The following is a 12,673-nucleotide window of genomic DNA, read 5'->3' as shown; positions in this document are numbered from 1 at the left end:
TTATAACAAATGTATGACACTAATATAAAATGGTAATAATAGAGTGGCATAAGGGGGGAAAAGTACACCTAATATAGTAATGGATGACAGAACTATCTTAATCTTTCATCAAGTATAACAAAGGTAACTACCATGTTTAAAAAACAGTACAATTATTTTTAAAAGTGCTATCATTAATAGTAATAAATGTTCCACACCAATGCAAGGTGTTGTTGGTGAGGCGGTGTATATCAATGCAAGGTGTTGATGGGGGATGGTGTACTGGAATCTGGTATTTTATGCATGACTGTTTTGTAAACTTATAACTTCTTTAATTAAAAAAACAGAAGAAAAAGATGTTAAAAACCTCAAAACTGTTCATGTCAGTGACATTAGGAATACCCATTTAGGAATTATAGGCATTTATAAATAGGAAACCAAATGAAAGGTATTAAAATTAAAATAATTAGAACAAGAATAATAATGTTAATAGCAAATAATATTTACAGAGCACTTACTGATGCCAGGTACTGTTCTAACTGCTTTAATATATTAATTCATTAATATATTTTTATACAAAGAGAGTGTAAGGAAAAAAGATAAAAGAGTATAGTTTTATGTGCAAGAGTGGGCTTTAGAGGTAGATTATCTTGTATGAATCCTGGTTCTACCACTAAACTACCCTTGCACCCTGCTATGAACTTCCCTTTTAAAATCACTTCAAATGGTGTCATAAAAATTAAACCATTGCCCACTGCTTGAGGAGCTTAAAAATAGTTTCTGAATAGAAGAATGGGTACCTAGCCATTTATTTGTGAAAATGAGCTATGTGGTGGGCTCTGAAATCCAAGATGTTGCAATTCCTATTCTAGAACTCACAGAAAAGGCAGAGAGAGGAGAATTAGTTTTGTGAGGAGGGTAGGCATAACATGCTTTAACCACGGTGGCTGAACTCTCAAACAAATATAGCCTTACCAGAAGTTGGAAAAAACTCAAGCATGGCCCTACTGATGCTCCTAATTCTAGGTTGTTTGGTGGGTCCTGAAACTTTAAATATCCCTGCAAGGGGAAGTGGTAAATCCACATGACCACTATATTATGACAGCTTGGCTCTGTCCAAATGAATCTTAGTCATCACTTTGGCTATTTCAGGCCCAAGTCTGATTCTTTGGCACTGGGAGAAGAACAGCATGTGTTTCTTGTGAGGGAACAAGGTTGAACTTAATGGTAAAAGGCCTGTACTTGGGCGATGAAAGGTTCAACCACAGGTAGTATGATGTCACATGAGGTCAAAGAAGTATTCAAATGAAAGGGAGCAGGAGTACATTGAGAAAAAAATATAGTTAACAGTTTTGCTGGAGGGAAACTAACTTCAAAAACAGCTGACCAAATTTCACTTCGGACCATAGTGTTTTTTTTTTTTTTTCTTTTGTATGCTGCACTGGTTCAGGTGTTTACCAAGGCAAAGAAAAAAAAGTTTGGGAAATTTCTCTGGGAACCAACAGAATGGCACATAATTAATAAATTTTTTTTTTTGCAAAGGATTTTGAAAGCAAATAGAAAAGAGTCGGTTTGAAACCCTGCAAAGAAAATTAGGAGAAAGTCTTAACTAGGAATAATCATTACCAACAATGACATATCAAAATTTCCCTTGCTCTACAGTAGCACTGTCCAACAGAATTTCTGCAATAATGGAAATGTTTTAAGTCTGTGCTGTCCAATACGGTAGCCACAAGCCACATACAGTTACTGAGTCCTAGAATCATGCTAATGTGACTGAGGAACTGACCTTGCAATTTTATTTAATTTTAAATAATTAAAAAAACTGTGTGTGGCTCTAGTGTCCATGTTGGACAGTTCAGCCTTATAGGATAATATTGTGGCCTAAAAAATTCATATAATATTCTTATAAATCTCGAATTGCATACAATCATTCTCAAATTTCAGGGATTGAATAACAATAAATTAATACCATTAATGTAATTTATGACATCTGAAAATACTTAAGAAAAAGTTTTATACTTGGCAGAAGGCCCGTGAGTAAGATGGACCATTACCCAATCAACCACTTAAGAGGAAAGAGTTAATATTTTTATATAATTAAAAATAAGCTAGTTTTATTATGATAGAATTTTTCTGCTACCTGAGGTGGGGGTAGGGGGGAGAATGCTGTCACACAGCATTTTCTCCCCATACTAAAAAACACTCCATCATTTTATATTGGGTCTTTTTCAGCACTTTTAAAGTCAAATGGATTCCCATATGGTAAAATTACCATTTTTCTTTTTTTTGGTGGGGAGAGGATAGGGAGAGTGGTAAAAGAGAGAAAGGTACTTAGGAAGAATAAAGAAAAGATGGTGAGAAAATGATCTGAAAATATTTTCTAGTATACCTTGATAGTGGGATTTTATGTACTGTTGTGTGATGGTTGTTCAATCCAATTATAATTATGTGTTATTTCCATTGACCTAAATTCATACTTTCTGTCAAAATATTTAAGTCTTAGAAAACGTGGCTTAAATTCACATTCAACAATAATGGCTAACAACAGCAAAATAGTATTTTTAAAGTAACTGTATCTCTATTCTGAGAGGATTAAAGACAATGCAAATGTAAAATTATGATTAATCTTCCATTCATTTATAATTTATTGTCTAGATTAATACTTAGATATTACTTTAAATGATCAAAAAACAAAACACACCAAAATCTTATTGAATTTGTTGGTAATTTTTGGAAATGAAGAATTAACTTTAAGAAAAGTAATGGTCAACACCTGGATATATTTTTCAGCACTGAAATAGAATAAAAACACAATTATCAACTATATCTGCCTGGCTTTTCGCTGATTCCTTTAATTTACCTTTAGTTTCCTCCTTGCATTGAACTTCCTCAGTTGCTCTACTGTTTCTGGAAGATGAATCTTGTATGCATAACGATCCCGCTCCTGTAAAAGAAAGTTAATGAATATATATAAACTTTTAAAAAAGTGAAGAAGCTTAATCTTAAGCAAATAGCAAAGCCCAAATTCTTAAATGTAAAACTCAGATTCAATTCAGGAGACTGGAGATTTCATTTCATGATACTGGTAAACATTCTTAAATGAAGAATATGAAGGTCAAAACTAATAATAAAATTATATTTTACTTTCAGTGTAATAAAGGGCTGAAACATTAGGTCATTTTTCAGATATATAATCTTCAGATATATGGCTACATGGATAAACTAATTAATTATAATTATATAAAGGTATAATGATCTAATTACAAAAATCATAGAATCTTAAAACCAGAACAAACTTTTCAAGACCATCAAATTCAACCGTGTTCCCCATGTAGGCTCTGCTGGAATCCCTGATGGATGATCATTCTGTTTGGCCTCCCCCAGTAGGATCTCATGACTTTATGGCAGCCCATTACAATTTTAAGAAAGTCTAATTTAGAGAAAGTTCTTTCTGATCCTGGGCTCAAATCTGGTTGGTTTGGACTCCATCTGTCTTCTGAGGCAACACGGAGTAAACACACTATCTCTTCCATATAACAACCCTTCAATACTCAAGAGGGAGATCATGCTCCCATTAAACCTATTCTCCAATGTGTCTGTACTTGCCTCAGCTATTCCTCATATAAATTTCCAAACCCCTTGTCATTCTTCTTGTTCTCTTTGGTTCTGCTCTAATTTGTCAATGTCTCCTGAACATTTATAACAGTGTAAAATTTATTAATTTTGTAAATATATACTGAGAACCTACTATGTGCCAAGCATTGTTATGTGCACTTGAGATTATAAGTAAACAAAACCAAGATTCCTGCCCTCATGTAGCTTATATTCTAGTGGGAGAAGATGAGGAAAAAAAAAGAAAAAAAGGTAAATTACATAGTCTGTTAAAAGTGCTATGGAATAAAGCAAAAAATAAAGCAGAGTAAGAGGGATTGGGTAGGTTGCAATTTAAAATGGGGTGGTCAAAGTAGGCCCAATCGAGAAGGTGACATCCAAAAGAGGTAAAGGAGTGTTCTAGGCAGAAAGAACAATGAAAGGTCCAATGGTAGGAGTATGCCTGTAATTTTCAAGAAATAGCAAGGAGACCAGCGAGTCTGGCATGATATAACCAAAGGCGGAGGGGAGCAGTAGATCAGATTAGAGAGATAATAAGGATGGAGTAGACCATACAGGGCCTTTAGCTTTTATCCTGAGTAGAAGTAGGAGCCACTGGGGGTTTTGAACTGGAGTGACGTGATCTGACTTCACTTTAAAGGAACACTGTTGTGTTGAGAATAAATTGTATGGGGCAAAGATTTTAAAAAAAGGAGAGCAGATAGGAGGTGTTATGGGTTGAACTGTGTTCCCCCAAAGGATATGTTCAAGTCCCACCCCTTAGAACTGTGAATGTGACCTTATTTGGAAATAGGGTCTTTGAAGATGTAATCAAGTTAAGATCAGGTTCTAAACCAATATAAGTACAGAAACAGTCACAGATAAACACAGAGTCACAGATAAAAACATGGCCTTCACACAAAAACGACCATGTGAAGACAGGAAGACAGAGGCAGAGACTGGAATTATGACGCCAAAAGCCAAGGAATGCCAAGGCTACCAGAATCTGGGAGAGGCAAGGAAGGATCCTCTCCTAGAGACTGCAGGAGGGATCATGGCCCTGCCAGCACCTTGATTTTAGATTTCTGGCCTCCAGAACTGTGAGAATAAATTTCCTTTCTTTTAAATCATTCAGTTTGTACTACTTTGTATGGCAGTCCTAAGAAACTAACAAAGGAAGCTATTGGAATAATCCAGGTAAGAGAGGATGGTGAATAAACTAGGTGGAAGTTATAAAAAGAGTAAAAGGTAGATGAACTCTGAATATATTTTGTTTAGTTGTTTTTTTTTTAAACATGGGCAGGCACCAGGAATCGAACCTGGATCTCTAGCATGGCAGGCAAGAATTCTGTCTGCTGAGCCACCATCACACCACCCTTCTGTTTAGTATTTTTAGGTTGCTTTTGTTTTTTTTAACTGATATATAATTAATATAAAATAAGCTGTATATGTTTAAAATATACAATTTGGGAAGTTTTGACACATATATATATAATGCCCAAAAAAAACACCACCACAATCAAGATAATCCCTCCCCAAAGTTTCTTCATGTCCTTTTGTAATCCTGCCCCTATTGCCAGGCAACCACTAATCTTTGTTTTATTATAGATTAGTTTTTTATATAAATGGAACCATATAGTATGTACCCATACCATTCAGTGGGATTAATCACCTTCACAATGTTGCAATATCCTGCATGTACTCCTTTTTGTTCAACTTTTTTCACTCAGCATAATGATTTTGAACTACATCCATGTTACTGCATGTATTGATAGTTCACTCCTTTTAATTGCTGAGCAGTGATCCATACTACCACTATGTTTTTATGCATTCACCTGGTGAATAAATACCATGATGTGTTTTATCCATTTACCTGGGTATGCCCTCTAGATTGTTTCCAGTTTTTGGCTATTACATAGAAAGCAGCTATGAACTTTTGTGCACAATGAATTTTGAGAATTATTTACATATTTTAGCTATAAGTCCTTATCAGATATATGTTTTACAAATTATTTACTCCCAGTTTGTGACTCGTCTTTTCATTCTTCTGACTGGGTCTTTTTTTGGGGGGGGTGCATGGTCTGGGAATTGAACCCAGGTCTCCCGCATGAAAGGCGAGCATTCTACCACTGAACCACCCGTGCACCCTGACAGTGTCTTTCAAAGAACAGATGTCCTTACTTCTGAACAGATTCCAAGGCAGAGAGAATGAGATTTTCTGACAACTGTATGTGGGGTGTGAAACAAAGAAGAGTCAAGGATCACACCCAAGTTTTTAGTCTAAGTAACTGGAAGTCTCACACCAACTGAGATGGGGAAGACTGCAGATAGAACAGGTTTGGGTAGGGGGTGATGGAAAGGATAGTGAGGAGATCAGGAGTTTAGTTTTAGACATGTTATACTTGAGATGCCTAACATTCAAGTGGAGATTCAAAAAGGCATTAGGATATACAAGCCTGGAGTTCAGAAGAGAAGTCTAGGCTGGAGATATACATCTTGGGGTAATTAACATTTAGATGGTATTAAGTCATAAGTGAACAGTTAACCATTTCCCAGGCACTGAATTAGGGACTTTCACATGCATTATCACATTTATTCTTTAAAACAAGTAAATAATACAGTAGATAACACTATACTTTAGTTATCTCAAAAGTGTAATGGCTCAAACTGGACATAATTATCATCATCATAGCTGGCATTTATTTAGGGCTCATCATGTGCTGGGCAGTGTTTTAGTGCTTTACATGCATTATATTATTTATTTCTCATAATTCTATGAGGTATACAGAATTATTATACTATTGTATAGTAAAGAAAAACTAGGTCCATTATACTACATGAAGATTAGTATGGAGTGAAGTGGGCTTCTTACTTCCCTTGATATGGATATGTATAATATTTATAAATAAAATTTAAGGTCAGATTATTAATATTATTTTACAACTAAACTCTCGTTTGCATGTGAGTGGCATCTAAATTTATTTTTTGGTAGGATGGACTTACAAAATTTATTTCTGAATTTAAGTATAGGATTTTACAGCTATCCTTGGTCAAAATTTCACTATATTAGCAGTGAAAATTCCTAAAGAATGACTAGAAACACTTTAAAATCTATTTTTATTTTAATGACTTAAATGCAACAAGAGTTCCACTGGAGAGCAAAATGATATTTTCTCTGCATACACATAGAACACTGCAGGTTGAAATTACTTGAATTTTCATTCTGCCAGATTCCATATACTAAACATTTTGGGAATGTTTTCATCTCTAGGAACTTAACCTTCTTTTCCTGAACTGAGCTAAAGCAGGTTCATCAACATGGAAGATAAAAGAATTTGATTAAATTATTAAAATAGCACAGAGGAGGATAAAATAATTATGTTAGAACAAGCAATGAAATCTTTTAATGAATTTCTGTTACTGTTTGTGGATTACAAATTTTAATAGCATTATATCTGGTAATGCTTAATTAACACATACAAAAGAAACCTCAAGAATGGCTTTCATTATCTTATTTTTTGCATGGGTGGGCACCAGGAATAAAACCCGGGTCTCCGGCATGGCAGGTGAGAACTCTGCCACTGAGCCACCGTGGCCCACCCTGCATTATCTTTTGAACAAAAATTAACTGTTTTGTATCATAATAGGGTACAGGAAAACCAAATGAACAAAATGAATGAACGTAGGGAATGGTAGAAGACAGTGACTTTGGAATCAGAAAGACTTGAATTCAAACTCAGAGTCTTTTACTTCTTAGCTACAAGACCTGACATACTCTTAGTCTCTGTTTTTCCCTTTTGAAAACTAATCTCACAGGGTTATTATGAGGATTAAATGTGATGCTACAAAGGTACACGATTTTTTTTCCTGAGTTTTAATAATCACTTTTATTAGTCAAGACATGGAAACTCTGACGTAAAATAACAGGGGCTCTTGTAAGTATGTATGTATGTATATAAGTGTTTGTGTATGTTTATCAATAAATAGTTTACCATATAAGCTTGAATACTTTCTAACTGAAAACATGTTCTTATTACATAAGAAAAAAATAGAACTTGGTGAAAATTACACAAGAAAATTAGATCCATTTCTAAGCATCTTTATTTATTGACTGTTTCCAAAATGGATGAACCAAGTGACAGCATGTTTTTGAACTAAGGGTCTAAGTAAATAGCCACATAGATACAAAAGACTACTTAAATTTAAATTAATTAAATTTTAATAGAATTACAAATTCAGTTCTCTAGTCACACTAGCCAGATTTCAAGTGCTCAACAGCCACATACTGCTGGTGGCTACTGTATTGGGAAGTGCAGATACAGAACACTGCCATAATGTCAGCAAGTTCTACTGGACAGTCCTAGTAGGGAGTCTCTTTCCATTATCACTACTACTGTATTGAGACTAAAAGCTAACTGAAGTTTGCTTAAAATGAAATTGCTTATTGACATTTTAGGTATATATAACAGAAAAATTTTCTACTGCTATAAAAAAAAGGATTTTGGCTCTTCCCGTAGACCCTTTGTAGTATTTGCCCATAGGGTATAGATCAACACTCTATCTGAGACCGACTCTCTAGTTGATACCTAATCTGGATGGTGTCTAATCTGAGAGAGGAAGACAGAGAAAAGCAGCTGAAAGACATATGCCATGCTTGGATTCTAGAGCAAGAAATGGGCACTGGAGCTGATTTTTAAAGCATTTGCTATTCAACAAATAAACACTACGTTTTACGAAGTCTACTTTTTTAGTCAGAGTTTTTGATGATAACAAGGAACTGATGACTCAAAGGCACAGAACTGAAATAACTACTAAGCAAGGAGATGGAATAAGTGCATTTCACCTATGCCTCCCACTAGTTACACTAAAAACCCTGGATACAATATATAAAACTACTAATAGAAGACTCCTAAAGCTGGAGAAAGAAGGCAGACTGATTAGGAACCCTAAGCTTCAAGTGGTGATCCCATGGTGATTTCCCTGGGATTTCTTCCTCTGACTCCTAACATACCTGGTTTGGGTGAGAGAAGCCTGCAACCTAGAAACCCCAAGAAGCACAGACAAAAACAGCGCCAAGGATAGCCTGATCTTTCTAGCCAAAGGACTGAGAAGAGGGTGGCCCTGGGACAGAACCTATTTGACTAAATCCATTCTACTCCAGAAAACATCACAAAAGAAGCCACATTCCCCCCACCTCCTCAGAGCCCTTTCAATCCTAGTCCTACATTAAGCAAACAACAGCAAAGAGGCAGAGTCTACCCTAGAGAGTGGGGAGAAGGATTATAGAGGAGGGAGCTGGGGAAAGTGATTCTTTAAATCTATATATGAATTCTTGGACCCATCCCTGATATACCCAAGTGTAAAATGACCAGAATCAACAAAGCGAAAGCTTTGAGAACTGAGCTATGGTATGGAATACCTCACATTTTTAACTTGGCTTTTGGGTAGCATACAAGTGGGAAAGACCAGAGGAGCATTGCAAAGACTTTGAAAATGAAATTGGCATTTGAACCATTGGCATTTGGCCCATCAAAGTAGGACAGAGCGTCTGTTCTGATTCTAATCACATTGACTGCCTGTTAACATGTAAGAGTTAAATAAGAATCAGAATCTCATAATATAATACTCAAAATGTCCAGTATACTATCTGAAATTACTTCATACCAAGAACCAGAAAAATCTCAACTCCAATAAGAAAGGCAGCAGCAGACATCAACACCAAGATGGCACAGACGTTAGAATTATCTGACAAAGACTTAAAAGCAGCTATCATAAAAAATGCTCCAAAAAGCAATTATGAATGGCTAAAATAAAATACTGTTATTAGCTGTGCTGGCAAGCACATGGGGCAATTGGATCTCTCATACACTGCTGGTGAAAATGTAAAATGATATAGTCACTCTGGAAAATGGTTTGGCAGTTTTTATAAAGTTGAACATAAAACTTCTGACATAAGTCTGCAATCCCACTCACAGATGTTCATAGAAGCTTTATTTGTACTAGCCAAAAAACCAGAAACAACCCAAATGTCCTTCAAAAGGTGAATAGATAAACAAACTGTTGGACAGCCATGCAATGGAAAGTATTCAGCAATATAAAGAAATTAACTATTGATATATACAGCAACATGGATGTATCTCAAAGATATTATGCTGAGTGAAAAACACCAATCTCTAAAGTTTATGTATTATATAATTCCATTTACAAAATATTCTCAAAATGACAAAATTATAGTGATGGAGAATGGATCAGTAGTTGCCAGGGTTAGGGTTGGGGGAAGGGTATATTAAAATATAGCACTAGAATTTTCTTTGGGGAGAAAGAACAGTTGTACATCCTGCTTATAGTGGTGGTTAAATAATTCTATACACATGAAAAAATTTCACAGTATATACCAAAAAAAGAAAAAAAGAAAGAAATAAAAGAAACAGAAAGAGCATATATAAAAACTGGTGAAATTCAAGTAAGGTCTGCAGGTTAGTTAGCATTAGCATCCCCATGTTGATTTCTTAGTTTCGATAATTATATTATGCTTATGTAAGATTATCATTGGGAGAACTTGGGTGTGGGTACATGAGAACTCTTTGTACTATTACTGTAACTTCTATGTGAGTCTAAAGTTAAAAATAACACTTCCCAGTCTACATTTCTAACACTCCTATGGGCTTCCTAATTCCAAATGCCTCTTGGATATTTCGTCTTGGATGTCTTGTGATTGTTTCAAACACAATATGTCTTTAAACCACACTTATATTCTCTGGTCCCTTCTACCTGGCTTTTCCTTCTAAAGGTCCTATTTCTATCAGTAGTGATATGATTCTTCAGTTAGCATTAAACCTTGGATTAATTTTTCACTCCTTCCTAAAATCTAATCACTGACTGAGCCTCATCACTTTTCCTTCCTCAAAATATCAGTGTTCGTTTCCCCACCCCCACCCCATTTTGTTCCCTGGTCCAAGCATACATCATGTCCTGACTGCACAGTCATAGCTTCTATAAAATCCCCTTGCTTCTCTACTGCTTTCATCCTAACAGGTACCAACCCATACAGAGTGTTCAGAACAGTTATATGAGCATGTTGCTTGCATCATGTCATCACTCAAAACCTTGTGGTAGTTGTCATTTTCTCCAGTGTATTATTTAAACTACTTAGTTTGGCATTCTAGCTTGTATATTGTTCTCTCAAAACATTTTTGTTAAACCAGTTTGCTTCCTGTCCTCACCCCCGACATACCCTGAAAATATCTTGCACTTTTTAATGTTTTTGCCTATGCTTATCCTGTACTTCCCATATGGAGTGTGTGTACCTTTTCAATCCCACTAACACATGCAAACCTTCCCTGGAGCTCTAGCCTAGAATGATCTCTCATGTTCCTCATTAGTCTTCCTGAGCCTTTACTTCTCTACTCTCAGATGATGCTTATTACGTCCTTGAAATTATCTTTCTGTATTTTTATGTTATATTAGTACCATTTGAAAATCTACTTCATAGACTGGCTGTGCCTTTCTCTCATTAAGCAAATGGGCAATTTAGTATACAGCAGATTGTGAACTCTTTTTTTAATAAACACCTTTCCTGCTCAGCATTCACTAAAGTGAAATGGAGAGATAACAATACACTCAAATGTTTCTTTTCTTGTAAAATGATGCTTAAATTATGACTTCTGGTATTTTTTAAACAGACAAAATCCCAAGTTTAAAAAGTTTATTAAGGTAAGTTCTAACTAGAAAACAAGCAAACAATTAAAAAACCCAATGCAACTGCCTCAAAATACAGTCTTGGGATATGTTAACTTTGTAAACTAACATATTCTTAATATAAGTAAATTTTGTTTGTTGTAATCATTGCTAACTGGACATGGAAAGTTGCAGAAGGGTTTAAGAAAGTGAATTTTACAGTCATTTTTGATTACAAGCCCTGAATGGATACGGAAAGTTGTAGAAAATTTAAGAAAGTAAGTTACAGAGAGTTTATAAAAATGAATTTCGTCTGTCCAAGTCAATGTTATTCTCTGTTAAACTGTTCTTAATGAAAAGTTATAAAAAGTTTTTCTTTACCATATGAGTATTCTGTCTAAAAGATAAAAATTTTATAGCATATCAGAATATCCTTGTTAATGTTTAGGCTAATCTTATCATTCTTTATTTCAAAAGACAAGTCTTCTCACTCTTAAAGGAAAATTGTTACAAAAAATTTGTTCTCTCATCTTGTAAAAGTAAAGTGCTAAAATGGTTCAACATAATACTTAAAAAAAGTGTTTAAGAGGTATTAATTAAATAATTAAAATTAAATAAAGGAAATTTTCTATTCTTCTGTTAACTAAATTTGCATGGGTGAAATGTTATTCATATATTTAAAGTTGTTTCTATTCTAGTACTAATCTGAATAATGTTAAAAATGACAAATCATAGGAACTAAATTTGCTTGTCAGTTACTCTACCTTACTCTAAGCCTTCTGAATGAGCACAGGTGGTCAGCTATAAGTCAAAACTTCATCTTCAACAAAAAGAACTTTAAGGGAGAAACAAGGCAAGTATATGAACTATGTTCTCTCTATTAATTAACATAATCCTGGTAAATGTGCAAAAGTAAAACAGGACAAAACTTCTGCTATAATTTGTAGTTAATGACCCCAATATAAAACAACTGTCAAATGTTTTTATTTCTGAAAGTAGCTTCATTTAAAATGCTTACAAATAATTAAGAATTGAATTATAAACTCTTATAGCCATTACTTTTACTCCTGAGCTTTAACTGTTATTTCTAAATTCTGAGATGCTTTGCTCTTTATAAAATCTAGTAGTTCCCTAGAACTTTTAAGTATTTATATAACACCCAAGACTAAGAGTTAAAGTTCTCTAGCTCTACAAGTCAGCATTACTGCATACAGCAACATGTAAATGATGCTGATACTTTCTTAACAACAAAAATAGCAGTAATTCATTGCCCTAGGCATCAGAAAATAATACTAACATCTCTTGAGAGAATAACCAGGCCAACATGGCAGCTAAAGCTGCAGCCCAATCAAACCCCTTCCAAGCCTCATTCCTGCACCCCTTAACTTAGCACATGTACCCTATTACTCCCCAGTTAAGAAAG

The 12,673-nt window shown here is 34.7% G+C and overlaps 1 protein-coding gene and 1 non-coding gene across 9 annotated transcripts in view; both read right to left on the bottom strand.

The window, feature by feature from the left end:
- The window catches only part of CASK (calcium/calmodulin dependent serine protein kinase), a 533,324-nt gene that overhangs the window by 146,856 nt on the left and 373,795 nt on the right, over nucleotides 1-12,673 (bottom strand). For all 8 annotated transcript variants that reach the window (XM_077145443.1, XM_077145445.1, XM_077145446.1 and 5 more), the window contains exon 9: nucleotides 2,843-2,926. In XM_077145443.1, coding sequence (XP_077001558.1) covers nucleotides 2,843-2,926 — 84 coding nt within the window. The remainder of the gene's footprint in view (nucleotides 1-2,842; nucleotides 2,927-12,673) is intronic.
- On the bottom strand, nucleotides 5,647-5,717 carry TRNAE-UUC (transfer RNA glutamic acid (anticodon UUC)). Its single transcript has one exon. It is a non-coding gene; the product is annotated as a tRNA-Glu (tRNA).

Source organism: Tamandua tetradactyla, chromosome X (assembly GCF_023851605.1).
Source record: "Tamandua tetradactyla isolate mTamTet1 chromosome X, mTamTet1.pri, whole genome shotgun sequence".
NCBI classification, from domain to species: Eukaryota; Metazoa; Chordata; class Mammalia; order Pilosa; family Myrmecophagidae; genus Tamandua; species Tamandua tetradactyla.
Note: the sequence above shows the minus strand (reverse complement) of the source record. Positions and strands in the feature narration are given on the sequence as shown.